The 27,206-nt window shown below is 53.1% G+C and overlaps 1 protein-coding gene across 1 annotated transcript in view; it reads left to right on the forward strand.

The window, feature by feature from the left end:
- The window catches only part of GPC1 (glypican 1), a 28,104-nt gene extending 23,055 nt beyond the window's left edge, over window positions 1-5,049 (forward strand). The window contains exons 4-9 of the mRNA XM_055586620.1: window positions 157-322; window positions 1,016-1,146; window positions 1,274-1,393; window positions 1,494-1,627; window positions 1,962-2,137; window positions 2,454-5,049. Coding sequence (XP_055442595.1) covers window positions 157-322; window positions 1,016-1,146; window positions 1,274-1,393; window positions 1,494-1,627; window positions 1,962-2,137; window positions 2,454-2,686 — 960 coding nt within the window. The 3' untranslated portion in view covers window positions 2,687-5,049. The remainder of the gene's footprint in view (window positions 1-156; window positions 323-1,015; window positions 1,147-1,273; window positions 1,394-1,493; window positions 1,628-1,961; window positions 2,138-2,453) is intronic.
- The last annotated feature ends 22,157 nt before the right edge of the window (window positions 5,050-27,206 follow it).

Raw genomic sequence — 27,206 nt, forward strand, 5'->3', positions numbered from 1 at the left:
CTGCTTGGTCATTTGGGAGGACACAGGGCCCCAGTAAAGGCCCCGCCGTGGTGGGGCAGACCTTGGCACCCTGACTCCCGCCCAGCCCCGCCCGGGGCTCCCTCTGGGGGCGATCACGTTCTGTGGCCTCGGGGTCAGACTGCCTTGGCCCTGCAGGTGCCCCTGAGCCCCGAGTGCTCGCGGGCCGTCATGAAGCTGGTGTACTGCGCCCACTGCCTGGGGGTGCCCGGCGCCCGGCCCTGCCCCGACTACTGCCGCAACGTGCTCAAGGGCTGCCTAGCCAACCAGGCCGACCTGGACGCAGAGTGGAGGAACCTTCTGGGTAAGCCCCCGCTGCACGGCCGCCCACAGGGGCCTGGCCTCTGGAGTGGGTGGTCCCCGAGGCTGGGGGGCAGGGTTCCCTCTAATCTCCCAACGGAAGGTGCCATGGCCAGCTGCCCGGGAGGGCACCCTGGGGGTCAGGTTCCTGTCCTTGCCCACTGAGCGAGCACGCTGAGGTGCACGCGTGAGACGCATGGCAGGGCGACCCGTGCGCGAATTACCGTGTGCACTGCTGCCACGGGTGAGCCAGCTGGCATGTGCATACGTGAGGTGGGTCACCAGACACACATGCCAACACGCTTGCACTCGTGTGTGCATCTGCTCGTGTGAGGTGAGCCAACACGCATCCGTATTGACACCCGTGGTGACACAGGCCAGCACACATACACGCCAAAACACAGGCTAACGTGGACGTGTGATGGCACGATGTGAACATTGTGAGACGTGAGGTAACGTGTGCACACGGTGGGCCAGGTGTATGTGTATGTGCTGGCAGGTGTACGCTTAGACACACGTGCTCAACCTATACACGCGTGCCAACACATACAGGAGCACGTGTAAGTGGGCTGGCCTGCAGTGAGCAGACATGCAGAAATACTGTCTCATGCGGGCTGACGCGCCTGCGCGTAGCACAGCCATGAGCCAGCGTGCGTCCATGCAAAGTACCCCGTGTTTCTGTTCACGCCTGGGCCAGACTCCATGGTGCTCATCACGGACAAGTTCTGGGGCCCGTCGGGCGCGGAGAGTGTCATCGGCGGCGTGCACTACTGGCTGGCGGAGGCCATCAACGCCCTCCAGGACAACAGGGACACTCTCACAGCCAAGGTGCGGGGGGGGGGGGAGGGGAGGGGGCAGGAGAGGGGGGGCAGGGGAGGGGGGCAGGGGAGGGGGGGCAGGGGAGGGGCCCCGGAGGCGGCCTGGCGCCCGTCAGGACCCCTGCGTGCTCCCCCAGGTCATCCAGGGCTGCGGGAACCCCAAGGTGAACCCCCAGGGCCCCGGCGCCGAGGAGAAGTGGCCCCGGGGCAAGCTGGCGCTGCAGGAGAGGCCGCCCGCAGGCACGCTGCAGAAGCTGGTGAGCGGTCTCTGCCGGGCGGGCCCAGGGTGGAGAGGTGGGGGGAGGCGGGCGGGGCAGGCTGGCGGGGGCGCCTGGTGGCCTGACCACTGCCCCACAGGTCTCCGAAGCCAAGGCCCAGCTCCGAGACGCTCAGGACTTCTGGATCAGCCTCCCGGGGACGCTGTGCAGTGAGAAGCTGGCCATGAGCTCGGCCAGTGACGAACGCTGCTGGAACGGCATGGCCAAGGGCCGGTGAGTGTCCCGCCACCGCGGCCCCTCGGCGTCTCCGTGGCCCCGGGTGCGTCATGCCCTGCGCCGGGTCTGACGTGGGACACCCCCCGGGACCCAGAGCCGGGACGAGGGCCAGGTCCCCACCGCATACACAGGCTCAGTGCTTCCACGCTCTGCTGCAGGGGCCCGTGTGGGCTCCTGGCAGCCCTTGAAGTCCTTGGGGGATTGTGGGGGGGTTGCCTCAGGCTTGCCACCACCCTGACCGGAGGAGCGGGGGCTGGATGGGTGTTGCTGGGGCCACGCCCCTTTGTGGGGAGCAGGACAGTGACCCAGGGCTTGTCTTTCTGGCCTCCAGGTACCTCCCCGAGGTGATGGGTGATGGCTTGGCCAATCAGATCAACAACCCTGAGGTGGAGGTGGACATCACCAAGCCCGACATGACCATCCGCCAGCAGATCATGCAGCTGAAGATCATGACCAACCGCCTGCGAGGCGCCTATAACGGCAACGACCTGGACTTCCAGGACGCCAGTGAGGGCCGGCCGGGGGCAGCTGAGCGCCGGGGCAGGGCCCTGGGGTGGGGTGGGGTGCCAGGGAGCCCTAGCTGGGGAAGGGTGTTGGGGGAGGGGGCGGCCTCCTATCCCCGGGGCCCAGGTGGCTCTAAAGGCCCGGCTGCTGCCCAGCTGTGGTCCCGGTCCCCGCCTTGTCTCCGACACGGCTGTGAGCCTGCCAGGACGTCCGCCCAGCCTCGGCAGACTCCAGGAACTGCCGTCCCCAGCGCAGGAGGCCCAGGCAGAGGGTTGTTGCTCTCGGGGTCCCCCAGAGCCTCCTCCCCTTTCCTCCCCAGGCGACGAGGGCAGCGGCTCAGGCAGCGGCGAGGGCTGCCCGGACGAGATGTGCGGCCGGAAGGTCGGCAGGAAGAGCGCCAGCTCGCGGACGCCGCTGACGCACGCCCTCCCGGGGCTGTCGGAGCGGGAGGGCCAGCAGACCTCGGCCGCGACCCACCCCCCGCCCCACGCCAGTCCCCTGCTGCTCCTGGGGCTTGCCCTGGCCCTTCCAGCCGCGCCCCGGGGGCGGTAACTGCCCCGGCCCCAGGGACCGCGGCCAAGGACCGACTTTGCCAAAACCCGCAGCAGACGATATTTAACTCTCTGGGCCGGGAGGCCCCGGAGTGGGACGGGGGGGGGTCGCCGAGGGACCCGGCTTGTGACTGTGCTGGGGATGGGGCGGGGGCTTCACCCGGCCCCCCGAGCTTTCACTTTTGTATGAGGCCCTCAGGTCAGCTGGGGACAGTGTCCCCCAAAAGCCATGCGTTTCAGAGACCTCGAGGTGCCGCTGGCCGTCTCTCCCCCCAGCCCCTGCGACACCGGGCCGGGTGAGGAGGCCGCCTGGGCGGTGTCCGGCTGAGCGCGGGCTGTACCCCCCTCCCCCACCACCGAACATCTGGGGATCAGGTGTCTGAAAGCCACGCCCAGTCCTCGGGCCCAAGAACCCCCAGAGGGCATCAGGGTTCCCCCCAGAGGGCATCAGGGTTCCCGCTGGGGCCTAGCGGGGCCTTTGGGATTATGCATGAGCCCTGACCCCACCCCCAGGACCCTGTCTGGGCCCCCCTCTCAGCAGCCGCATTGGGCTGCGCTCCTGGCCATCGGCGAGGCCCACACGGGGACTTACAGAGACGCCGCCTGTCCCCACCCTTCCCCACCCCCACCCAGACCAGGGCCACGTCCCAGCTCAGGACGACGCAAGCCAGGGCCGCAGCCAACCCCTGGCCGCCACCTGGCCGCGGGGACGCTGGGTGGCTGGGGAAATCTGAGCTCAGGGCCAGCAAGACCCAGCGCCCACTCCGAGGGCCTTCCCTTCCCTGACCTTGCCGGCCGCAGGCCAGGGCGCTCGACAGTTAAGGGCTTTCCTAGCCACACCTCCTCTACAGGCCCCTCCCGCCCTTCTCACCCAGAGCTGCCTTCTCGGCTTCTCCCTGGAAGCTTCTGAGGGTCCCAGGTGACCTTCCGCAGCCCTGGGGTCTCTGCAGGCTCCTCCCCAGGCCGAGGCCCACCCTCCTAAGCCCCATCCACTGCAGGGTTTGGGGAGGGGCCACTCCCTGCCAGAGACGGCTTGGGCCGGGCAGGGTGGTCTTGAGGGTTGGGGGATGCTGAGCCACGTAGCCAGGCCAACCTCCTGACCAGCCCCTGGGCCCCGAGAAGGCTGCTTCCTGCCGCTTTGCTTTTCCTCACGGGGTGGAGGGCTTCCGGGCTCTGGGACACGCGGGGTCCAGGGCTGCTCACACAAACACGCCAACCGTATCAGAACCTTGTGCCGGGGCAGGGTCAGGCCGGGGCCTCCCTGCCTGCGGGTAGGGGCCAGCTGGACTCCCGGCCCAGGGGCAGCATCACCGTGTGCCCAGACGGCCACTCGGGCCCGCCCTCCCTTTTTCTCTGGATGGGGCGGCCCTGTGTGGTCAGTGGCCCGGCCAGCTGTGTCTCGGGCTGCACAGCGTCCACAGGTGACGTGTGTTCTTCGAGTCCTCGTACGAATAAAAGGCTGGAGACCGCGCGTCGCAGCAGTGATCCCGCCGTACCCCACCTGGCAGCAGGTGTGCGCCGTGGGCGTGCCCGGCACGCTGGGGCCGGTGGGGAGGTGAGGACGGGCTTGCACACGGGTCCCGCCTGGTGGGTGGCCCACGGCTGGAGAGTGCCCGTCCTGCCCCCAGCCCGGGTCCTCGTGCCGTCCACCCTCCCTCTCCCAGCTCTGGACGCACACAGCTGGGCACGTCCAGGAAACTTCCCGTTACCAGTTCCTGCCAAGCAGCCTCAGAGATACCCCGGAGGCTGCAGCGTGGGGGGACCAGCGTCATCCTGTAGCTGGGCCTGGCCTGACAGCCTGATGGTCCCGTCAACCCCCAGCACCACAGAGAGAGCCCTGCCTAGCTGGCATCTCTCACCAGAGCAGGGACCCCTGCCCAGCTGCCCTGCCTGCCCAGGCAGAGTCCTGCACAACCCCTGAGTGACACCACCTGCCCTGCCCTTGCACCCCCATGTGCCCTGCAGCCCCAGTGGGGCAGCCTCTCCAGCATCATACCGTGTGTGGGCCCCGGACCCCAGCCAGAGGCTGCAGGGGAGGCACAAGCCACTGACGGTCACTTTATTCAGGTGTTGCCACCCACACTGGCTTGCCGCGCAAGCGTTCAACAAAGCTTCTCGGTCGTCAGGGCCCTGTAGCGCTGAGGGCCCCCAGCCCAGGGAAGGGCCGGGCAGCAGACTGGGAGGAGGAGGTGGCTCCTCGGAGGGAGACCTGCAGGGCGTGGCCCAGGCTTCCGTGGACCCTGCCGGGCAGCGTGGGGTGCTCATCTGCCCTCCCCTGCTCGAGTCCTGACAGACCCCGAGCCCACTGGCCCAGCTCCTCCTGGAGGCCAAGGTTGCTGTGAAGGCCTTCTTCCCTTGGCAGGCCGGGACGAAGCCTCGGCGTGCTCTGGGAGCCCTGTGTAGTCAGCGGGGCGCCCAGACGCTCACTCGTGACTGTAGGTGGAGTATGATATGCGGCACCTGGGCTTGGATGACGGCTTCCGGGCCTCAGACCCCTGGGGCTCGTTGCCAAGTTGCTTCAGGGGTTTCTTTATGAACATCATTGGGTACATTTTTCCTGTCGGGAAGGAGGGCACAGGTAAGGCAGCGTCCGGCACAGGACAGCCCCCAGGTCAGGAGGAGAGGGGGCTGTTCTTGTCCCCGGAGGTCTCTCTACCTTGTCCCTGGAGCACTGGGCCCTCCCTGCCCTGCGTCAGGCCCGGGGCCGCCCTTGAGCTCCCAAGCCCTGCCCACTCCAGGCCAGGTGCCAGTCAGTGAGAGGCTCCCTCCTTGCCTCCTGGTTCCTGTTCGTTTCTCGTGAGGATCCAGAAGTCACAGACATCCTGACCCACACTGATGGGTGCAGAGCAGCCAGCGCCTCGGAGCCACCTGTGCTTGGACTGGGCATGGGTAGACACTCATGCACGCGTGTGCTGCACACACACATGCAGGAATGCACTCTCCACTCCCCTCCAGGTGCCACAGCATTCCTATACCTGGAGACAACCCCTCGTCTAGAAATGATGGTCATCAAGACGGTGCTGCTACTCACATTCTGAATGGAGAACTGACTCTCCAACCCGAAGTCCCTAGTGAACAGTGGAAGGATTAGAACCAGGGTGTCTGTCCCTACAACAAAGTGAAGACGTGACAAGTCACGTGTCAGAGCCATCAAAGACGAGGCATGTGGGTGGGATCCCAGGGGACCCCCAGCAGACACCCCCTGCACAGCAGGGACTCCTTCCAGAAAGGACCCAGCCCTCTAAAGTGAAACCTGTGTGTGCGCGCTTAGTCGCTCAGTCGTGCCCGACTCTAACCCCATGTACTGCAGCCCGCCAGGCTCCTCTGTCCATGGGGACTCTCCAGACAAGAATACTGGAGTGGGTTGCCATTTCCTTCTCCAGGGGAGCCTCCAACCCAGGGCTCAAACCCAGGTCTCCCACATCGCAGACAGATTCTTTACCATCTGAAGCACCAGGGAGGCCAAAGTGAGACCTCCATGACCCTATTTCCCTCCTTCCTCTATGTGGCCTAAAAAATAACAAGAACCTTCCCGGTTTCTGTTATACCACAAACCTATTTCTATACCCAACCTGGGAAAACAGAGAAAAACACCAGCAAGAAACAGCAAAATTCTCAAAATACGCACCAGCATCTACCTGGGGAATCAGACCGACTGGCCCAAGATGAGAGTATCAAGAAAGAGAGGTAAGTATCCAGAAATGTCTATTTTGAAGAAGTCATAGCAGTATGGTAACTGTTGAAATGACCGCCTTCCTGGCAGACACATCAAAATGTTGGGCAAAATCAATATTTATTAATATAAAGTCAATAGCCACCTGAGGTCACAGGGGACCTAAGTCCCACGCACTTAAAAAAATCTATGGGGCCGTAGTGTGTGTGTGCGTGGATATCAGATGCGGCAATAGCTCCTTCAGGGCATCACAGGTGTGGAGCTGGCAGCCCTGTGCGGCCTGGACTGTGGAAGGGACAAAAGGTTCTCCCTATGGGCAGAGGGGCCAGGAAAGCTTTGCTGCCAGGGCTCTGAGCAGAAGCGTCTCCCAGCAGCGTGGGCATCCCACTGGTCCTCAGCTGACAGTGGAGAGGAGCAGATATGAAAGAATCCACAGGCCTCGCCTGGTGTCAGGCAGCATGTGATTTCCCTTGGGGGGAGGAGGAATAGAAAATCCCCAGTGATAGTAGCTCAGGTTTTAAAATTCCAACGTGCCAAAGCATCCCAGCAGAGAGAGCGCCCCAAGAACATCAGGTGATGGAAAGCCGTGCGGTGGATACAGAGTGAGCAGCCGCCACCGACACAGCCCAGAGGACGCGGCCGGGCTCAGTTCAGACCTAGCTCTGCCGCCTAAGCCGCTGGCTCACAGGGCACGTGCCCCCACACGAGGACATGCCTCCAAAGTCGGCACAAAGTTTGCATAACTTCGTAGAGACAGACAGAGAAGGCCAAACAAACTGAGGAGACAGAGGAACATGTACCAAACAAAAGAACAAGATGAAACCCCAGGGGGGAGAAAGACCCTAAAGAAATAGATAAGTAATTCACCAGATAAAAAGTTCTAAGTAACAGTCCAGAGAAATACTGACCAAACTTGGGGAAAGAATTTAGGGATACAGTGAGAACTTCAACAAAGAATTAGAAAATACAAAAAAAAAAAAAAAAAAACAACCAGAGCAAAAGAAGTCACTGAGGTGAAATTCACACGACAGGGAGTCAACTGCAGATGAACTGATACAGAAGAACATACAAGTGCCCTGGGAGACACAGGCACGGGCTCACCCAATCACAACAGCGGGAAGACAACACGCCTCTCTTTTTTTTTTTTTTTTTTATTTTATTTTTAAATTTTACATAATTGTATTAGTTTTGCCAAATATCAAAATGAATCCGCCACAGGTATACATGTGTTCCCCATCCTGAACCCTCCTCCCTCCTCCCTCCCCATTCCATCCCTCTGGGTCGTCCCAGTGCACCAGCCCCAAGCATCCAGTATCGTGCATCGAACCTGGACTGGCAACTCGTTTCATACATGATATTTTACATGTTTCAATGCCATTCTCTCAAATCTTCCCACCCTCTCCCTCTCCCACAGAGTCCATAGGACTGTTCTATACATCAGTGTCTCTTTTGCTGTCTCGTACACAGGGTTATTGTTACCATCTTTCTAAATTCCATATATATGCGTTAGTATACTGTATTGGTGTTTTTCTTTCTGGCTTACTTCACTCTGTATAATAGGCTCCAGTTTCATCCACCTCATTAGAACTGATTCAAATGTATTCTTTTTAATGGCTGAGTAGTACTCCATTGTGTATATGTACCACTGCTTTCTTATCCATTCATCTGCTGATGGACATCTAGGTTGCTTCCATGTCCTGGCTATTATAAACAGTGCTGCGATGAACATTGGGATACACGTGTCTCTTTCCCTTCTGGTTTCCTCAGTGTGTATGCCCAGCAGTGGGATTGCTGGGTCATAAGGCAGTTCTATTTCCAGTTTTTTAAGGAATCTCCACACTGTTCTCCATAGTGGCTGTACTAGTTTGCATTCCCACCAACAGTGTAAGAGGGTTCCCTTTTCTCCACACCCTCTCCAGCATTTATTGCTTGTAGACTTTTGGATCGCAGCCATTCTGACTGGTGTGAAATGGTACCTCATAGTGGTTTTGATTTGCATTTCTCTGATAATGAGTGATGTTGAGCATCTTTTCATGTGTTTGTGAGCCATCTGTATGTCTTCTTTGGCGAAATGTCTATTTAGTTCTTTGGCCCATTTTTTGATTGGGTCATTTATTTTTCTGGAGTTGAGCTGTAGGAGTTGCTTGTATATTCTCGAGATTAGTTGTTTGTCAGTTGCTTCATTTGCTATTATCTTCTCCCATTCTGAAGGCTGCCTTTTCACCTTGCTAATAGTTTCCTTTGATGTGCAGAAGCTTTTAAGGTTAATTAGGTCCCATTTGTTTATTTTTGCTTTTATTTCCAATATTCTGGGAGGTGGGTCATAGAGGATCCTGCTGTGATGTATGTCAGAGAGTGTTTTGCCTATGTTTTCCTCTAGGAGTTTTATAGTTTCTGGTCTTACGTTTAGATCTTTAATCCATTTTGAGTTTATTTTGGTGTATGGTGTTAGAAAGTTCTAGTTTCATTCTTTTACACTTCTCTTAAAATGAGGACAGTTTAAAGAGCCTCTGAGACAACATCAAGCATACTAACATTCACACTGTAGGGGCCCCAGGAGGAGAGGAAAAAGGGGGCAGAAAACGTTTTCGATAAAATGATGGCTGAAAACACCCCTTTCCTGAAGAAGGAAGCCGGTACCCAGGTAAAGGTCACGAAGGGTCCCAAACAAGATGAACAAGAGGGACACCCAACCAAGGCCTATCGTACGTAAGATGGCGAAATGTGGGGGTAAAGAGAGAACTTTAAAGGCAGCAAGAGAAAAAGAGTCACAGACGAGGGAGCCTCCATAAGGCTACCTGCTGATTTTTCACTAGAGACTTTGTGGGCCGGAAGGGAGTGGCGTGATGTATTTACAGTATCGAAAGGGAAAACCTACAACCAAAGAAGCTCATCGTTCAGGACTGAAGCAGCGTTCCCCAGACAAGCAAAAACGAAGAGTCTGTCGCCACTGAACTAGCCTCACAAGAAACGTTAAGGGGCCCTCTCTAATCGAAAAAGAAAAGGCCATAAAAAGAAATAAGAAAATCTATGACGGAAAAATATTTCCCTGGAAAGGCAAATATATAGTAAAGGCAGTGGATCAGCCACTTCAAATTTAAGCTAGTACAAAGGTTAAAAGACAAAAATCATAAAATTAACTACATATAACTACAATAAGGACTTAAGAAATACACATAAAGATGTAAAATGTGACATCAGAGCATAAAGTTGTGGAGTGGGGGAGTAAAAAAATGTAGTTTTTAGAATGTGTTTGAATTAAAATATGATTATCAGGGTAAAACAAATTAGAGCTATAGATAGATACAGACACAGTTACATAGAGACATATGTATGAACCTCACAGGAACAGCAAAGTAAAACCCTGCAACAGATGCACACAGAGAAGAGAGAGGACACCAAACACGACATTAAAGACAGTTATCCAACCACAAGGGGAGAGAAAGACTAAAAGGAGAGATCAGAGAAGAGCTACAGAAACAACTAGAGGGTAAGTAACAGAACGGCAGCAAGCACACATCTGTCACTAATCACTTCATCAGAAAGACATTACGCAGCTGAATGTGTTTGGTTTGTTTGGTTTGTCTTAAGTATCCATATGCTGCCGTAAGAGATTCATCTCAGAACTAAAGACACGCAGACTGAAAATGAGAGAATGGAAGAAGATATTCCTTGAAGACAGATACAAAAAGAAAGGTGGGGTAGTAATACACATATTAGACAAAACAGAATTTAAAACAAAGTCTGCAACAAAAGACAAAGAAGGGCGTCATGTAATGATACAGTAATTATCCCAACAACAAGATACGATGTTCATAAACATATATGCTCCTGACACAGGAGCACCTAAAATATATAAAGCAAATATTCAGACAGAAAGAGAAAAGCTAGCTTACAGTGACACCTGACATACATCAATGGACTGTTCATCCAGACGGAAGATCAACAAGGAAACAAGGGCCTTAAATGACACACTTGGCCAAAAAGACTTGATAGGTGTCTATTGAACATTCCATCCCAAAACAGCAGAATACACATTCTCTTCAAGTGCATGGGGAGCATTCTCCAGGATAGATGACACGCTAGGCCACAAAACAAGTCTCAACAGATGTATGAAGACTGAAATGGTATCAAGCATCTTTTCTGAACACGGTGTTATGAAATTAGTACTCTACCACAGGAAGAAAGTGGGTAAAAAACATGAAGACTGACCGACATGCTACTGAAAAAGATAGAGAGTCCATGAAGAAATCAAAGATAAAAAGCACCTCAAAATTAATGAAAATAGAAACATAACTTTCCAAAATCTGTGGAATGAAGCAAAGCAGTTCTAAGAGGGAAATTTATAGCAACATAGGCCTTTGTTGTTGTTCAGGCATTAAGTCCTGTCCAAATCTTTGCAACCCCATGGACTGCAGCACACTAGGCTTCCTGTCCATCACAATCTCCTGGAGTTTGCCCAAACTCTTGTTCATTGAGTTGGTGATGCTATCCAAATACTTCATCCTCTGTCTCATCCCCTTCTCCTCCTGCCCTCAATCTTTCCCAGCATCAGGGTCTTTTCCAATGAGTCAGCTCTTCACATGAGGTAGCCAAGTACTGGAGCTTCAGCATCAGTCCTTCCAACAAATATTCAGGGTTAATTTCCTTTAGGACTGACTGGTTGGATCTCCCTGCTGCCCAAGGGACTCTCAGGAGTCCTTCAGCACCACAATTCAAAAGCATCAAATCTTCAGGGCTCAGCCCTCTTTATGGTCCAAGTCTCAAATCTGTACATGACTACTGGAAAAACCATAGTTTTGACTAGAAGGACCTTTGTTGGCAAAGCGATACCTCTGCTTTTTAACATGCTGTCTAGGTGTATCACAGCTTTCCTTCCAAGGAGCACCTTTTAATTCCATGGCTGCAGTCACTGTCCACAGTGATTTTGGAGCCAAAGAAAATAAAATCTGTCACTGTTTCCACTCTTCCCCCTCCTATTTGCCATGACTGGATGCCTTGATCTTAGTTTTATAATGTTGCATTTTAAGCTAGCTTTTTCACTCTCCTCTTTCACCATCATCAAGAGGTTCTTAAGTTCCTCTTCATTTTCTGCCATTAGAGTGATACCGTCTGCATATCTGAGGTTGCTGATATTTCTCCTGGCAATCTTGATTCCAGCTTGTGATTCATCCGGCCTGGTATTCTGCATGCTATAATTTGTATATGTTAAATAAGCAGGGTGACAACATACAGCCTTGACATACTCCTTTCCCAATTTTGACCAGTCCATTGCTACATGTCTGGTTCTAACTGCTGCTTCTTATTCTGCAAAGAGGCTTCTCATGAGACAGGTAAAATGGTCTGGTATTCCCATCTCTTTAAGAATTTTCCAGTTTGGTGTGATCCACACAGTCAAATGGAGCAAATGTAGATGTTTTTCTGGAATTCTTTGCTTTCTCTATGATCCAAGGAATGTTGGCAATTTGGTGTCTAGTTCCTCTGCCTTTTCTATCTCCAGCTTGTACATCTGGAAGTTCTCAGTTCACATATTGTTGAAGCCTACCTTGAAGGATTTTGAGCATTACCTTGCTAGCATGTGAAATGAGTGCAATTGTGTGGTAGTTTGAACATTCTTTGGTATTGCCCTTCTTTGGGATTGGAATGAAAACTGATCTTTTCCAGTCCTGTGGCCACTGCTGAGTTTTTCAAATTTGCTGGCATATTGAGTGCAGCACTTTAATATCATCATCTTTTTGGATTTTAGGTAGCTCAGCTGGAATTCCATCGCCTCCACTAGCTTTCTTTGTAGTAATGTTTCCTAAGACCCACTTGACTTCACACTCCCGGACGTCTGGCACTAGGTGAGTGGTTATCCAGGTCATTAAGACCTTATATATAGTTCTCCTGTGTGTTGTTGCCAGCTCTTCTTAATCTCTTCTACTTCTGTTAGGTCCTGACCTTTCTGTCCTTTATCGTGCCCATCCTTGCATGCAATGTTCCTTTGATATCTATCTCCAGTTTTCTTGACGAGATCTCTTTCTCATTCTATTGTTTTCTTCTATTTCTTTGCATTGTTCACTTACAGCTTTCTTCTCTCTCCTTGCTATTCTCTGGAACCCTGCATTCAGTTAGGTATGTCTTTCCCTCTCTCGCTAGGCTTTCACTTCTTTTCTTTTCTCAGCTATTTGTAAAGCCTCCTCAGACAAACACTTTGCCTCCTTGCATTTCTTTTTCTTTGGGATGGTTTTGGTCACTGCCTCCTGTACAATGTTATGAACCTTTGTCCATAGTCCTTCAGGATTCTGTCTACCACATCTAATCCCTTGAATCTATTTGTCACCTCCAGTGTATAATCATAAGAGATTTGATTTAGGTCATATCTGAATGGCATAGTGGTGTTCCCTACTTTCTTCAACTTAAGCCTGAATTCTGCAATAGTTCAGTTCAGTCGCTCAGTTGTGTCCAATTCTTTGCGACCCCGTGGACCGCAGCACGCCAGGCCTCCCTGTCCGTCAACAACTCCCAGAATCTACCCAAACTCATTTCCATTGAGTCGGTGATGCCATCCAACCACCTCATCCTCTGTCCCCGCCTTCTCCTGCCTTCAATCTTTCCCAGCATCAGGGTCTTTTCAAATCAGTCAGCTCTTCGCATCAGATGACCAAAGTATTGGAGTTTCAGCTTCAACATCAGTCCTTCTAATGAACACCCAGGACTGATCTCCTTTAGGATGGACTGGTTGAATCTCTTTGCAGTCCAAGGGACTCTCAAGAGAATTCTCCAACACCACAGTTCAAAGGCATAAATTCTTTAGCAGTCAGCTTTCTTCACAGTCCAACTCTCACATCCATACACGACTACTGGAAAAACCATAGCCTTGACAAGACGGACCTTTGTTGACAAAGTAATGTCTCTGCTTTTTAATATGCTGTCTAGGTTGGTCGTAACTTTCCTTCCAAGGAGTAAGCGTCTTTTAATTTCATGGCTACAGTCACCATCTGCAGTGATTTTGGAGCCCAAAAAACTAAAGTCAGCCACTGTTTCCCCATCTATTTGCCATGAAGTGATGGGACCGGATGCCATGATCTTAGTTTTCTGAATGTTTAGCTTTAAGCTAACTTTTTCACTCTCCTCTTTCAACTTCATCAAGAGGCTTTTTAGTTCCTCTTCACTTTCTGCCAGAAGGGTGGTGTCATCTGCAAATCTGAGGTTATTGATATTTCTCCTGGAAATCTTGATTCCAGCTTGTGCTTCTTCCAGTCCAGCGTTTCTCATGATGTACTCTGCATATCAGTTAAATAAGCAGGGTGACAACATACAGCCTTGACGTATTCCTTTTCCTATTTGGAACCAGTCTGTTGTTCCATGTCCAGTTCTAACTGTTGCTTCCTGACCTGCATATAGGTTTCTCAAGAGGCAGGTCAGGTGGTCTGGTATTCCCATCTCTTTCAGAATTTTCCACAGTTTATTGTGATCCACACAGTCAAAGGCTTTGGCATAGTCAATAAAGCAGAAATAGATGTTTTTCTGGAACTCTCTTGCTTTTTCCATGATCCAGTGGATGTTGGCAGTTTGATCTCTCGTTCCTCTGCCTTTTCTAAAATCAGCTTGAACATCTGGAAGTTCACGGTTCACGTATTGCTGAAGCCTGGCTTGGAGAATTTTGAACATTACTTTACTAGTGTGTGAGATGAGTGCATTTGGCTGGAGAAGGCAATGGCACCCCACTCCAGTACTCTTGCCTGGAAAATCCCATGGACAGAGGAGCCTGGTGGGCTGCAGTCCCTGGGGTTGCAAAGAGTCGGACACGACTGAGCAACTTGTCAATGCCAATGTCACTTGCACATGGATTAGTAGAGTTAATATGTTAAAAATGACCATACAACCCAAAGCAGTCTACAAAGTCAATGCAATCTCTATCAAATGCCAATGACATTTTTTTCACTGAAATAGAGAAAATGATTCCAGAATGTGGATGGAACCATAAAAGACTTCAAATAGCCAAAGCAATCTGGAGAAAGAAGAAGGAAGGCATCACACGTCTTGACTTCAAACTACATTACAAAGCTACAATAATCAGAACAGACTGATACGGGCACAAAAACAGACGCATGACAGTGTAACAGAAGGAGGAGCCCAGAAATAAGCCCACGCACACGTGCTCTATTAATCTACAACAAGGAAGGGAAAAATGTGATGGGGGAAAGACAGACTCTTCAATAAGTGGTGTTGGGAAAACCGGGCAGCTACAGGTAAAATCCAAGCTGGACCACTATGTCACACCACACACAAAAAGAAATCAAAATGGACTAAAGACTCGAAAGTTAAGACCTGAAACCACACAACTCCGAGAAGAAAACACAGGCAATATTGTCTCTGATATCATCATCCTTAACAATATTTTTACGGACCCGTCTCTTCAGGCAAAGGCTTTTAAAAAGCAAAAATAATCAAATGGGACTACATGAAGCTAAAAAGCTTTTGCACAGTGAAGGAAACCATCACCGAGATGAAAAGGTGGCCCACCGAGCAGGAGGAGATATTTGTAAATGATATGTCTGATAAGGCATTACTACCCAAAACATATAAACAACTCAAACAAGTCAATATGTTCTAAAAAGCCCAATCTGATTTTAAAATGGGCAGAGGCCCTGAATAAGCATGTTTCCAAAGCAGACAGACAGATGGCCAACATACACATAAAAAGATGCTCAATATCACTAACCATCAGGGAAATTCAAATCAAAAACTCCGTGAGATACTACTTCATACCTGTCAAAATGGCCATCATCAAAAAGACAATAGATACGTGTTGGCAGGGATGTGGAGAAAACGGAAGCCTCAGGCACTGTTGGTGGGAATGGAAATTGGTGCAGCAACTATGGAAAACAGCATGGATTAAAAATTAAAAACAGAACTATCATACAAGCTATCAATCCCACTTAGGTATTTATAATCCAAAGAAAAGGAAAACACTAATTTGAAAACACATATGCACCCCAAAGATGCTGGGAAAGATGGAAGGCAAAAGGAGAAGAGGGTGGCAGAGGATGAGATGGTTGGATGGCATCACCAACTCGATGGACATGAGTCTGAGCAAGCTCCAGGAGTTGGTGATGGACAGGGAAGCCTGGCGTGCTGCAGTGCACAGGGTTGCAAAGAGTTGGACACAACTTAGCAACTCAACAATGACAAAACACCTCAATATTCAAAGAAGCAATATTTACAACAGCCAAGATACGGAAGCAATCTAAGTACCCGCTGACAGATGAATGTAGAGAAAATGTGGCCTATTTATACAGTGGAATGCTGTTGTTGCTGTTCAGTCACCAAGTGGCGTCCAACTCTTTGCGACTCCATGGACTGCAGCATGCCACACTTACAGCTGGGGGACTTTGTGGCCTGGAAGGACACCTGAAGCCCCAGCACACACAAACCTGTTTTCCGCGTCCTTCCCAAGACTCACCCCGCGCCCCCGCCACCGCTCCAGAACACAGAATGCTGGCTTCTGGGCAGAATCCCAACACCCACAAATTCCAGGCCCTTTATGTCAGCCACCAACATTCCAGGCCCAATGCCACCGCCCTTGCCCATCCCAAGCTGCCCCTGAGGCTGCGCCCGTCTTGGGTTCCCTGACCGCCCCAGCTCCAGCTCCCCGACTGTCTCCTCCTGAGGTTCCCCTGACCTTATCTGGCCCAGGCCCCAGCCTCCAACCCCAGCACTGCCCCTCCCCTCATGCTGAGGACATGGGCTCCCCTTATAGCGTCCCCGTGGCCCGCCCCCAGCCCCTGACTCCCCTGCTCTAAGAGGGAAGAGGGACCCACCAACCGCTCTACCCACCCCCCTCGCTCCACTTCCCAGAGCTCGCCTGCTCTGGGGTACGCCCACCTCGGACACCGCCGGCCACCTGCCTGCTCGCTGGCCCCTCCGCCTGCAGCCCTGTCTGTCCCCCGTCCTCCCCCACCGTCCTCATGACGGACTCTGAGGGCCACCGTGGCCCCGCGCTCCGCAGTCACCCACGATCACCCTGGGACACCGCGCCCTCCGCGGTCCTGCCTTCTGCCGGCCCCGCCTCAGCTGCCCTCGGGGCAGGTCTGGGGCAGGGGGCAGGGCTTCTCTTCCCAGCCCGAAGGAGGGCCAGAGTCCAGGAGGGTGGACGAGAGAAGCCTGGAGGGCAGGGAGGTGAGAGTGAGGGTCCTGGAGGACGGGGTGAGGGGGCATTGGGCACACACTCGAGCTGGAGTGGGGGAGGGGGGCCAGGTAGGGGAGGGGAGAGGTGAAGCGCCTCGGACCACTCACTCCCCGCAGACAGACTCCTCAGCAGCTGTCTGGAGAGGCGGCCCCAGGGAACCCGGCCCTCCAGCCACTTGGCATGACCCTCTACACACTGACAGGCGCACATGGACACACACACTCACACACTCATCCGCCTCAGCTGAACAGGGCAGGAGAGACCCCAACCCCCCATGCCCTGTCTCCCCTTCCTGCTTCTGTGGGCGGCCCCCTCCCCTGTCCCTCCCTCCCCTCGCCCTCCGTCAACCCTTTCTCCCCTGCCCCTCCTCTCCCCCCTCCCCCTCCTCTCCCCCCTCCCCCTCCCCACTTTTCTCTGCAGCCCTGCCTCCCAGATGCTCCCACACGCTATTTCTGCACTGAACTCTGACCCCAGCAATCCCCCTGGCCAAACCTTGACCCCCATCAGTCACTTTGACCCCCGCTTATCACTGTCATATGGTCCCCACTGCCTGTTGGTGGGCTCACTCCCCTCTCCCTGACGCTCAGCCAAGCACCGGAGGGACCAGACCAGGCCAGCTCTCAGCCCAGCCCCTGGCAGGCAGCCTGAGCAGACGGCCCTGAGCACCGCTACCCAGGGACCCGGCATGTACCCCACCCACCAGCCTCCAGCAGATGACGGACCATCCCCCACGATGATGACGGGGCGGGCCCACAAGGGAGGGTCCGCAGGTTCCCCAGGGCCCAGGCCGTAGGGGGACAGGTGGGGCCTCCCTGGCCTGCTGGGAGCCCTCCCGTTTGCAGCCTGAGTGACCGCAGCTCCAAGTTCTCAGAGAGCTAAGGGGCCGGGTGGCCCGCCCAGCAGCCAGAGAAGGGAGGCAGGATATGGGCGCCTCTTCTCACTCAGAGGGCAGAAGCTGGGGTGGTGGGGGGGCCTCTGTAAGAGCACAGAACTTTCTGGAAAGGAAGCTTGGCTTTGCAGGAGCCCCAGGGATGAGTGACATCCACTTTGCTCCACGCACACTGGCAGTGCCAGGCCCCTACACGGTCTGAGTCTGTCCGCGGGAGAAAGGAGCCCAGCCCAAGCCGTCCGTGAATCCGAAATCGCAACTGGCTGCCTGAGGCACTCAGGGCCTGAGGGGGCGGCCTTCGGCTTGGTTGCAACCCCGCTCCAGCCGGAGTCTCTGAGGACAGCAACGTGGGAGGGGAGCAGCCGGCAGGGAGGACCCTTGGCCCAGAGCTGGGCATGGACAAGGGCTGACGGAGCACACGCTCCCATCACCACGGTGACCCCCAGGGGCGAGGCAGGAGGCGCTGAGTTTCCAGGAGAGAGAGGGAGGTGAGCTCAGCCCTGGCCTGTGGCCTGAGGGTGGCAGGGCTGGGGAGACGGTGCCCCACCCAAGTGAAAACACACAGGGGCACGGCACCCGCTCGGGAGCAAGATAACAGAGCAGGGTGCAGCCCACGGGGAGGGGAGCTGCGAGCCGGGATGACTGACTTCAGTGGGGCAACCACAGGAAGGCAGGCCGTGAGCCCTGCTGTTAAACCAGAGGCCAAGAGTGCTCCCTGGAAGTCACAGAGGGTGCGGCATCCACCGCAGCCTCAACCAGCGAGCCCGGGAAGGGACGGACCGGGCGTCACGGGCTGCAGAGCCCACAGCCGACCGCCCAGAGAGCCGGGGACAAGCGGTGGCCACGGCTGCCTGCGCGGCTGCATGCTGGGGGGCCCGCGGCCGGGCCCCTGGGGACGGCACTGGGGCTCACCGCAGCAGCTGCAGGTCAGCCACGGACACCGCTCCTGCCCTGGCCGAGGCCGACAGCTGTGGCCTTCTCCACACCAGGCCTCTGCCTCCTGGAACGTGGGCCCTGCGGGGCGGGGACCGGTGTCCTTGGCCTTTGCAGGGTCCTGGGAGCCCGGCGCACGCCGCGCGGCGGGGAGGCACTCAGGGCACAGGTTCACCACAGAGGAGTGGGCATCGCCTCGGGGGCGGCAGGGGGCAGGAGGGGACGCATGGCCGTGGCAGCGTTGGGGAGCCTACGATGAAGGCGGAGCTGAGCAGCCGGGTGCGAGGTGTGAAAGCGGATGACGGTGATTCCCACGTGACAGAAAGGATTAAACAACACAACACGGGGTTGACTGGAAGACAGCACAGGAAAGGGGCCGACTGTCTCCCAGACGAAACACTGAGGATAAGTACAGCTCCCACAAGACATTCCCGAACCTGACACTCAATCGACTGAGTGAGTATGGACAACAAACGGTCTCAGAGAGCAGGAGCTCTGGTGCGACTGTGCCCGGGTGGTGGGCCAGCACCCAGGACGGGCAGCAAATGGAAGGGGACACTCAGTCACCACTAATCCCGGGAAGTGAGCTCCAGCCAGGCGGCTCTCACGCCCTGCACCAAAATGAACTCTAGGCTGACTATACAGTTACACGTTCAGTTCTGTTCAGTCGCTCAGTCGTGTCCGACTCTTTGCAACCCCATAAACCGCAGCACGCCAGGCCTCCCTGTCCATCACCAACTCCCGGAGTTCACTCAGACTCACGTCCATCTACTCAGTGATGCCATCCAGCCATCTCATCCTCTGTCGTCCCCTTCTCTTCCCACCTTCAATCTTTCCCAGCATCAGGGTCTTTTCCAGTGAGTCAATTCTTCACATCAGGTGGACGGAGTATTGGAGTTTCAGTTTCAGCATCAGTCCTTCCAATGAATATTCAGGACTGATTTCCTTTAGGATGGACTGGCTGGATCTCCTTCCTGTCCAAGGGACTCTAAAGAGTGTTTTCCAACACCACAGTTCAAAAGCATCAATTCTTTGGCACTCAGCTTTCTTTATGGTCCAACTCTCACATGCATACATGACTACTGGAAAAACCATACCTTTGACTAGACAGACCTCTGTCAGCAAAGTAATGTCTCTGCTTTTTAATATGCTGTCTAGGTTGGTCATAACTTTTCTTCCAAGGAGCAAGTCTTTTAATTTCATGGCTGCAGTCACCATCTGCAGTGATTCTGGAGCCCAAAAAAACAGTCTCTCACTGTTTCCACTGTTTCCCCATCTATTTGCCATGAACTGATGGGACCAGATGCCATGATCTTAGTTTTCTGAATGTTGAAATTTAAGCCAACTTTTTCACTCTCACTTTCATCAAGAACTTCAGTTCTTCTTCGCTTTCTGCTATAAATGTGGTGTCATCTGCATATCTAAGGTTATTGATATTTCTCCTGGAAATCTAGATTCCAGCTTGTGCTTCATCCAGTCCAGCATTTCTCATGATGTACTCTGCATATAAGTTAAATAAGCAGGGTGACAATATACAGCTTTGACGTACTCCTTTTCCTATTTGGAACCAGTCTGTTGTTCCATGTCCAGTTCTAACTGTTGCTTCCTGACCTGCATACAGGTTTCTCAGGAGGCAGCTCAGGTAGTCTGGTATTCCCATCTTTTTAAGAACTTTCCACAGTTTGTTGTGATCCACACAGTCAAAAGCTTTGACAGAGTCAATAAAGCAGAAGTAGATGTTTTTCTGGAACTCTCTTGCTTTTTTGATGATCCAGCAGATGTTGGCAATTTGATCTCTGGTTCCTCTGCCTTTTCCAAATCCAACTTGAACATCTGGAAGTTCACAGTTCATGTACTGTTGAAGCCTGGCTTGGAGAACTTTGAGCATTACTTTGCTAGCGTGTGCTGCTGCTGCTGCTGCTGCTAATTCACTTCGGTCGTGTCCGACTCTGTGCGACCCCATAGACGGCGGCCCACCAGGCTCCTCCATCCCTGGGATTCTCCAGGCAAGAACACTGGAGTTGGTTGCCATTTCCTTCTCCATTGCTAGCGTGTGAGATGAGTGCAATTGTGCGGTAGTTTGAGCATTCTTTGGCATTGCCTTTCTTTGGGATTGGAATGAAAACTGACCTTTTCCAGTCCTGTGGCCACTGCTGAGTTTTCCATATTTGCTGGCATATTGAGTGCAACACTTTCACAGCATCATTTTTTAGGATCTGAAATAGCTCAACTGGAATTCCATCACCTCCACTAGCTTTGTTCGTAGTGATACTCTTTTTTTTTTTTTTTAAACTTTACATAATTGTATTAGTTTTGCCAAATATCAAAATGAATCCGCCACAGGTATACATGTGTTCCCCATCCTGAACCCTCCTCCCTCCTCCCTCCCCATTCCATCCCTCTGGGTCGTCCCAGTGCACCAGCCCCAAGCATCCAGTATCGTGCATCGAACCTGGACTGGCAACTCGTTTCATACATGATATTTTACATGTTTCAATGCCATTCTCCCAAATCTCCCCACCCTCTCCCTCTCCCACAGAGTCCATAAGACTGTTCTATACATCAGTGTCTCTTTTGCTGTCTCGTACACAGGGTTATTGTTACCATCTTTCTAAATTCCATATATATGCATTAGTATACTGTATTGGTGTTTTTCTTTCTGGCTTACTTCACTCTGTATAATAGGCTCCAGTTTCATCCACCTCATTAGAACTGATTCAAATGTATTCTTTTTAATGGCTGAGTAATACTCCATTGTGTATATGTACCACTGCTTTCTTATCCATTCATCTGCTGATGGACATCTAGGTTGCTTCCATGTCCTGGCTATTATAAACAGTGCTGCGATGAACATTGGGGTACATGTGTCGTAGTGATACTTTCTAAGGCCCACTTGACTTCACTCTCCAGGATATCTGGCTCTAGGTGAGTGATCACACCATCGTGATTCCTGGGTCATGAAGATCTTTTTTGTATAGTTCTTCTGTGTATTCTTGCCACCTCTTCTTAATATCTTCTGCTTCTGTTTCGTCCATACCATTTCTGTCCTTTATTGAGCCCATCTTTGCATGAAATGTTCCCTTAGTATCTCTAATTTTCTTGAAGAGATCTCTAGTCTTTCCCATTCTATTGTTTTCCTCTTTTTCTTTGTACTGATCACTGAGGAAGGCTTTCTTATCTCTCCTTGCTATTCTTTGGAACTCTGCATTCAAATGGGTATACCTTTCCTTTTCTCCTTTGCCTTTTGCTTCTTTTCATAGCTATTTAAGGCCTCCTCAGACAATCATTTTGCCTTTTTGCATTTCTTTTTCTTGGGGATAGTCTTTATCCCTGTCTCCTGTACAATGTCATGAACCTCTGTCCATAGTTCTTCAGGCACTCTATCAGATCTAGTCCCTTAAATCTATTTCTCACGTCCACTGTATAATCGTAAGGGATTTGATTTAGGTCATACCTGAATGGTCTAGTGGTTTTCCCACTTTCTTCAATTTAAGTCTGAATTTGGCAATAAGGAGTTCATGATCTGAGCCACAGTCAGCTCCCAGTCTTTTTTTTTTTTTTTTTTTTTTGCTGATTGTATAGAGCTTCTCCATATTTGGCTGCAAAGAATATAATCAATCTGATTTTGGTGTTGACCATCTGGTGATGTGCATGTGTAGAGTCTTCTCTTGTGTTGTTGGAATAGGGTGTTTCCTATGACCAGTGCATTCTCTTGGCAAAACTCTATTAGCCTTTGCCCTGCTTCATTCTGTACTCCAAGGCCAAATTTGCCTGATACTCCAAGTATCTCTTGACTTCCTATTTTGCATTCCATTCCCCTATAATAAAAATCTTTTTTGGGTGTTAGTTCTAGAAGGTCTTGTAGGTCTTCATAGAATCATTCAACTTCAGCTTCTTCAGCATTACTGGTCGGGGGATAGACTTGGATTACTGTGATATTGAATGGTTTGCCTTGGAAATGAACAGAGATCATTCTGTCACTTTTGAGATGACATCCAAGTACTGCATTTCAGACTCTTTTGTTGACTTTGATGGCTACTCCATTTCTTCTAAGGGATTCTTGCCCACAGTAGTAGATATAATGGTCATCTGAGTTAAATTGAACCATTCCAGTCCATTTTAGTTTGCTGATTCCTAAAATGTCAGTGTTCACTGTTGCCATCTGCTGTTTGACCACTTTCAATTTGCCTTGATTCATGGACCTAACGTTCCAGGTTCCTATGCAGTATTGCTCTTTACAGCATCAGATTTTACTTCTGTCACCAGTCACATCCACAACTGGGTGTTGTTTTTGCATTGGCTCCATCTCTTCATTCTTTCTGGAGTTATTTCTCCACTGATCTCACTGGCATTGGAGGGACTGTGAGGAGATACCCCATATCCAAGGGCAAAGGAGAAGCCACAGAGATAGTAGGAGGGGAAAATCCTGTTTGGAATCATCCCCATACCTGCCAGAGACACTTACAGGGCTCAAAGATACCTCGTGCACATGAGGACCCAGAGACCCCACAGATACTGAGCCAGATCTGTCTTTGAGTGTCTCCTGTGGAGGTATGGGTCAGCATGGCCTGTCTTTGAGTGTCCTCTGTGGAGGTAAGGGTCAGCATGGCCTGTCTTTGAGTGCCCTCTGTGGAGGTAAGGGTCAGCATGGCCTGCTGCAGGGGTAGGGGCTTTAGGTACCGCAGACTGGGTGTGACGTAAGCCCTCTTGGAGGAGGTTGCCATTAACTCCACCATAGAGCTGCCAGAACTTAGTCAGGAAAGGGGAAACAGACTCCTGGAGGGCACAAACAGAACCTTGTGCACACCAGGACCCAGGAGAAAGGAGCATTGGCCCCACAGGAGACTGACCCGGACTTGCCGTGAGTGTTCAGGAGTCTCCGGCAGCGGCGTGGGTCTCGGGGGCCCGCTGCAGGGTCGGGGCACTGAGCGCAGCAGTGCATCATGGGACCTTTGACGGAGCTCACCACTATCCTCATCACTGGCCTCAGGTCAAATAACAGGGAGGGAGCACAGCCCCACCCTTCAACAGAAAATTGGATTAAAGACTTACTGAGCATGGCCCCGCCCATCAGAACAAGACCCAGCTTCCCCCTCAGTCAGTCTCTCCCATCAGGAAGCTTCCATAAATGCCTCTTATCCTTCTCCATCAGAGGGCAGACAGAATGAAAACCACAATCACAGAAAATGAACCAACCTGATAACATGGACCACAGCCTTGTCTGTCTAAATGAAATTATGAACCATGCCATGTGGGGCCACCCAAGACGGACGGGCCATGGTGGAGAGTTCTGACAAAACGTGGTCCACTGGAGAAGGGAATGGCAAACCACTTCAGCACTCTTGCCTTATGAACCCCATGAACAGTATGAAAAGGCAAAAAGATAGGACCCTGAAAGATGAACTCCCCAGGTCAGTAGGTGCCCAATATGCTACTGGAGAAGAGTGGAGAAATAACTCCAGAAAGAATGAAAAGTTACAGGTAAGCAGGTGAAAACCGTAGTGTAAGAATCTGGGCGCAGCCTCGTACAGTCTCATCCAGGGTTGCTTCCTAAGCACGCTAGCAAACTGGGCCCTCAAGGACAGGACGGATGGAGTGGACCGCAGAGTAGACACTTCCACCTGGCCAAGTTCAACTGGGAGAAGGCCCTTCCCGTGGCAGCCAGAGGCAGGGTGTGGTGTGCTTTAGGGAGTCCTCACGAGTCAGGGAGAGCAAACCTCCCCAGGAGAAGCAGGCAAGAGAAAAACAAATGCAGAATCAATGTGTGGAAGTGAGCTGTGAGCTGAGGGGTGCGACACCCTGGGAACTGGACGGGCCGACACCACCAGAGCCCAGGGCTGGCAGGGCAGGGGAGGGACACGACCAATGACCTCCAGAGGGTGAGCCATGGACGCAGAACAAAGGTGTGAAGAGCTAATCCCCGTGAATTTAGACAAACTGGAAAATGGGCCAACAATGTGTGTGCAGCAGCCTTGCACACGTGGACGGTGAACGCACAAGCCCATCAAAGGCACATCAGGCAGACGTGCTGGGGTTCCTGCGTGGAAGCGACAGGACCCCACAGGGTGCTAGGAAGGCAGGCTAAGGTTCAAAGCGAACCTTTGTTTGGATGGATGGATGGACAGATGGAGTGCATGGAAAAGCACATGTGTGTGCACGGGGTGCTGGAGGACATATGTGCGTGTGTGCACGTGTGCACAGATTAAAACCTAAACACATTCAGGGGCATTATCCTTGAGTAGACTGGGATGCTTTATGCTGATTTCATCTTGCACAACCAGAATAAAGACTGTCTTCATTTGGGGAAAATGATGTTGCTGATAAATAGCACAAAAAGAGGCTCACGGCCTAGATTACAATATGACCATCCTCCCCCTTTAGACATGCATGTGTGTGTGTTGTTCAGTCGCTAAGTCATGTCAGACTCTTTGAAACCCATGGACTGCAGCACGCCAGGCCTCCTTGTCCATCGCCAACTCCTGGAGTTTGCTCAGACTCATGTCTATTGAGTCGGTGATGCCATCCAGCCATCTCATTCTCTGTCGTCCCCTTCTCCTCCTGCCCTCAATCTTTCCCAGCATCAGGGTCTTTTCAAATGAGTCAGCTCTTCGCATCAGGTAGCCAAAGTATTGGAGTTTCAGCTTCAACATCAGTCCTTCCAATGAACACCCAGGACTGATCTCTTTTAGGATGGACCGGTTTGGGGACTCTTAACAGTCCTTTCCAACAGCACAGTTCAAAAGCATCAATTCTTCAGCACTCAGCGTTCTTCATGGTCCAACTCTCACATCCATACGTGACTACTGGGAAAACCATAGCTTTGACTGTACAGACCTTTGTCAGCAAAGTGATGTGTCTGCTTTTTAATATGTTGTCTAGGTTTGTCATAGCTTTTCTTCCAAGCATCTTTTAGCTTCATGGCTGCAGTCACCATCCACCGTGACTTTGGAGCCCAAGAAAATAAAGTCTGTCACTGTTCCCACTGGTGTCTATATAGACTCTCAGATGAAATTGGAAGTACACACACCAAAATGTCAACTGCAGTAATTTCAAGGTGCTGGGATAACTGTTATTTCCCATTTCTTACTTTTGTGTATACATGTTCTGTAACTTGTAAGAAGTCATCGTTAGGAAAGTTTTCCTTCTGGCAGATGAACCAGGAAGGTGCTCCACAGCCACGTTATGTGTCCCAGGGTGGCTTGCAGCCAGAACTGGCTGAGGCAGGTCCAGAGGCCCACACACAGCCTCCACGGGGAGCCCCTCTGCACAGCTAGCCCAGCTCCAGGGCGACAGCCAGGCCCTCTCCTCTGCCCAGCTGCCTTCCTCAGCCCTGCCTGGAGCAGCAGATGGGGCGGCCCCCGGCGAACTTCCCTCGGGGTAGGAGGGAGCCCCACAAGGGAGCCCGGCCCTCGACAAGACACCCTGGAAATCAGGCCAAACCAGCACGGCTGCAGACACTGCCCTGACCAGCGAAAAGCCTTCTGGGTTGGGGTCCTCCCCTGCTGGGCTGCAACCCCCCACCTCCTCTGCCACCTGCCCACCCCGCCCCCCACCATTCTGCTCTCAGCAGCAATCCCCTCCCTGGAGCACCTACCACCTTCCTGCTGGAAGATGGGGTCCCCGTCCCTCACGCCTCACCACCCCTCCTCCCGCCCCTCCATGGGGGCAGACGCGCCACCCGGGACCCCCATTCCTGGCTCACGGTCACCCTCTAGTTTCCTCTCCGTCTCAACTGGGGGTGATTCCCACATCCACCAGCCCCCTAGAACAGCCCTGGCAAAGCAGACGTTCAGTAAATGCACGTGGAAGAAACGGATGCCCTGGCCACTAGTGGGCATCCTGGAGCCCGTGGGCAGGAACGGGAGGTGCCGCCCCACCTCCTGTGAGCTGTGATGAGCCCAGACACCCCCACCTCCCAGCGGCACCTCCAGAGCACACTCCAGTCCTGATGTGCACACACCGCCCTCCTCTCCCGACAGACAGCCGAGGCCAGGGGGCCAGCAAGACCACTGGCCAGATGCAGAGCCCCTGGCCTGGGTAGGGCTGCATGCATGCCTGCTGTCGATTCAGTCGTGCTGAGTCCTTGGGGTCCCATGGACTGTCGACCACCGGGCTCCTCTGTCCATGGGGCTCTCCATGCAAGAACACTGGAGTGGGCTGCAATGCCCACCTCCAGGGGATCTTCCCCACCCAGGGATTGAACCTGCGTCTCTTATGTGTCCTGCACTGGCAGGCGGATTCTTTTACCACCAGCGCCACCTGGGAAGCCACGTCGGGGTGGAGAGGGTTAAAACCCCTCCAGGGGGGCTGCTTTATTTCAGGTCAGTGAGCAGAAACCCCGCCCTAGAGTCCTCAGGGCCAGCAGCCCAGAGGCGGCCCCACAGGCGGGTGCCAGCAGAGGGGACCGGCAGCCCAGACTGCCTGGCCGCGGAGCCCAGCGCTGCTTCTTCACTGAGATCCGTCCACCCTCCAGGACTCCTCCTCCTGCTGCTCCCCTGGATAAGAAACTGGCAGGGAGCGGGGAGCCTGGAGGTGAGGGGCCAGGCCGTCCCCGAGGAGCCCACGTGCCCGCGCAGGACAGTGGCTGCTGCTGGAAGCACCGCCCAGAGCAGTCTCTGCTCTTGGGCCTCCCCTCTTCCCACCGCAGCAGGGGCACCCGGAGCCCAGGGCCCGACGTGGGGTAAGCGCTGCACAGGCACGCTCTGCTCAGAGCTCACACGTGTGCGGGATACACGGTGAGAACCAGGTGTCAGGGTAACTGCTCCTCAGAGATGACCCAGGCCTCTGTCCTGCAGCCCCTGAGGTGAGGGCGCTGTGGCCAGATCCAGGGTGCCCCCCACAGCAGTCTGTTA

This window comes from Bubalus kerabau, chromosome 6 (genome assembly GCF_029407905.1).
Source record: "Bubalus kerabau isolate K-KA32 ecotype Philippines breed swamp buffalo chromosome 6, PCC_UOA_SB_1v2, whole genome shotgun sequence".
Classification (NCBI taxonomy): Eukaryota; Metazoa; Chordata; class Mammalia; order Artiodactyla; family Bovidae; genus Bubalus; species Bubalus kerabau.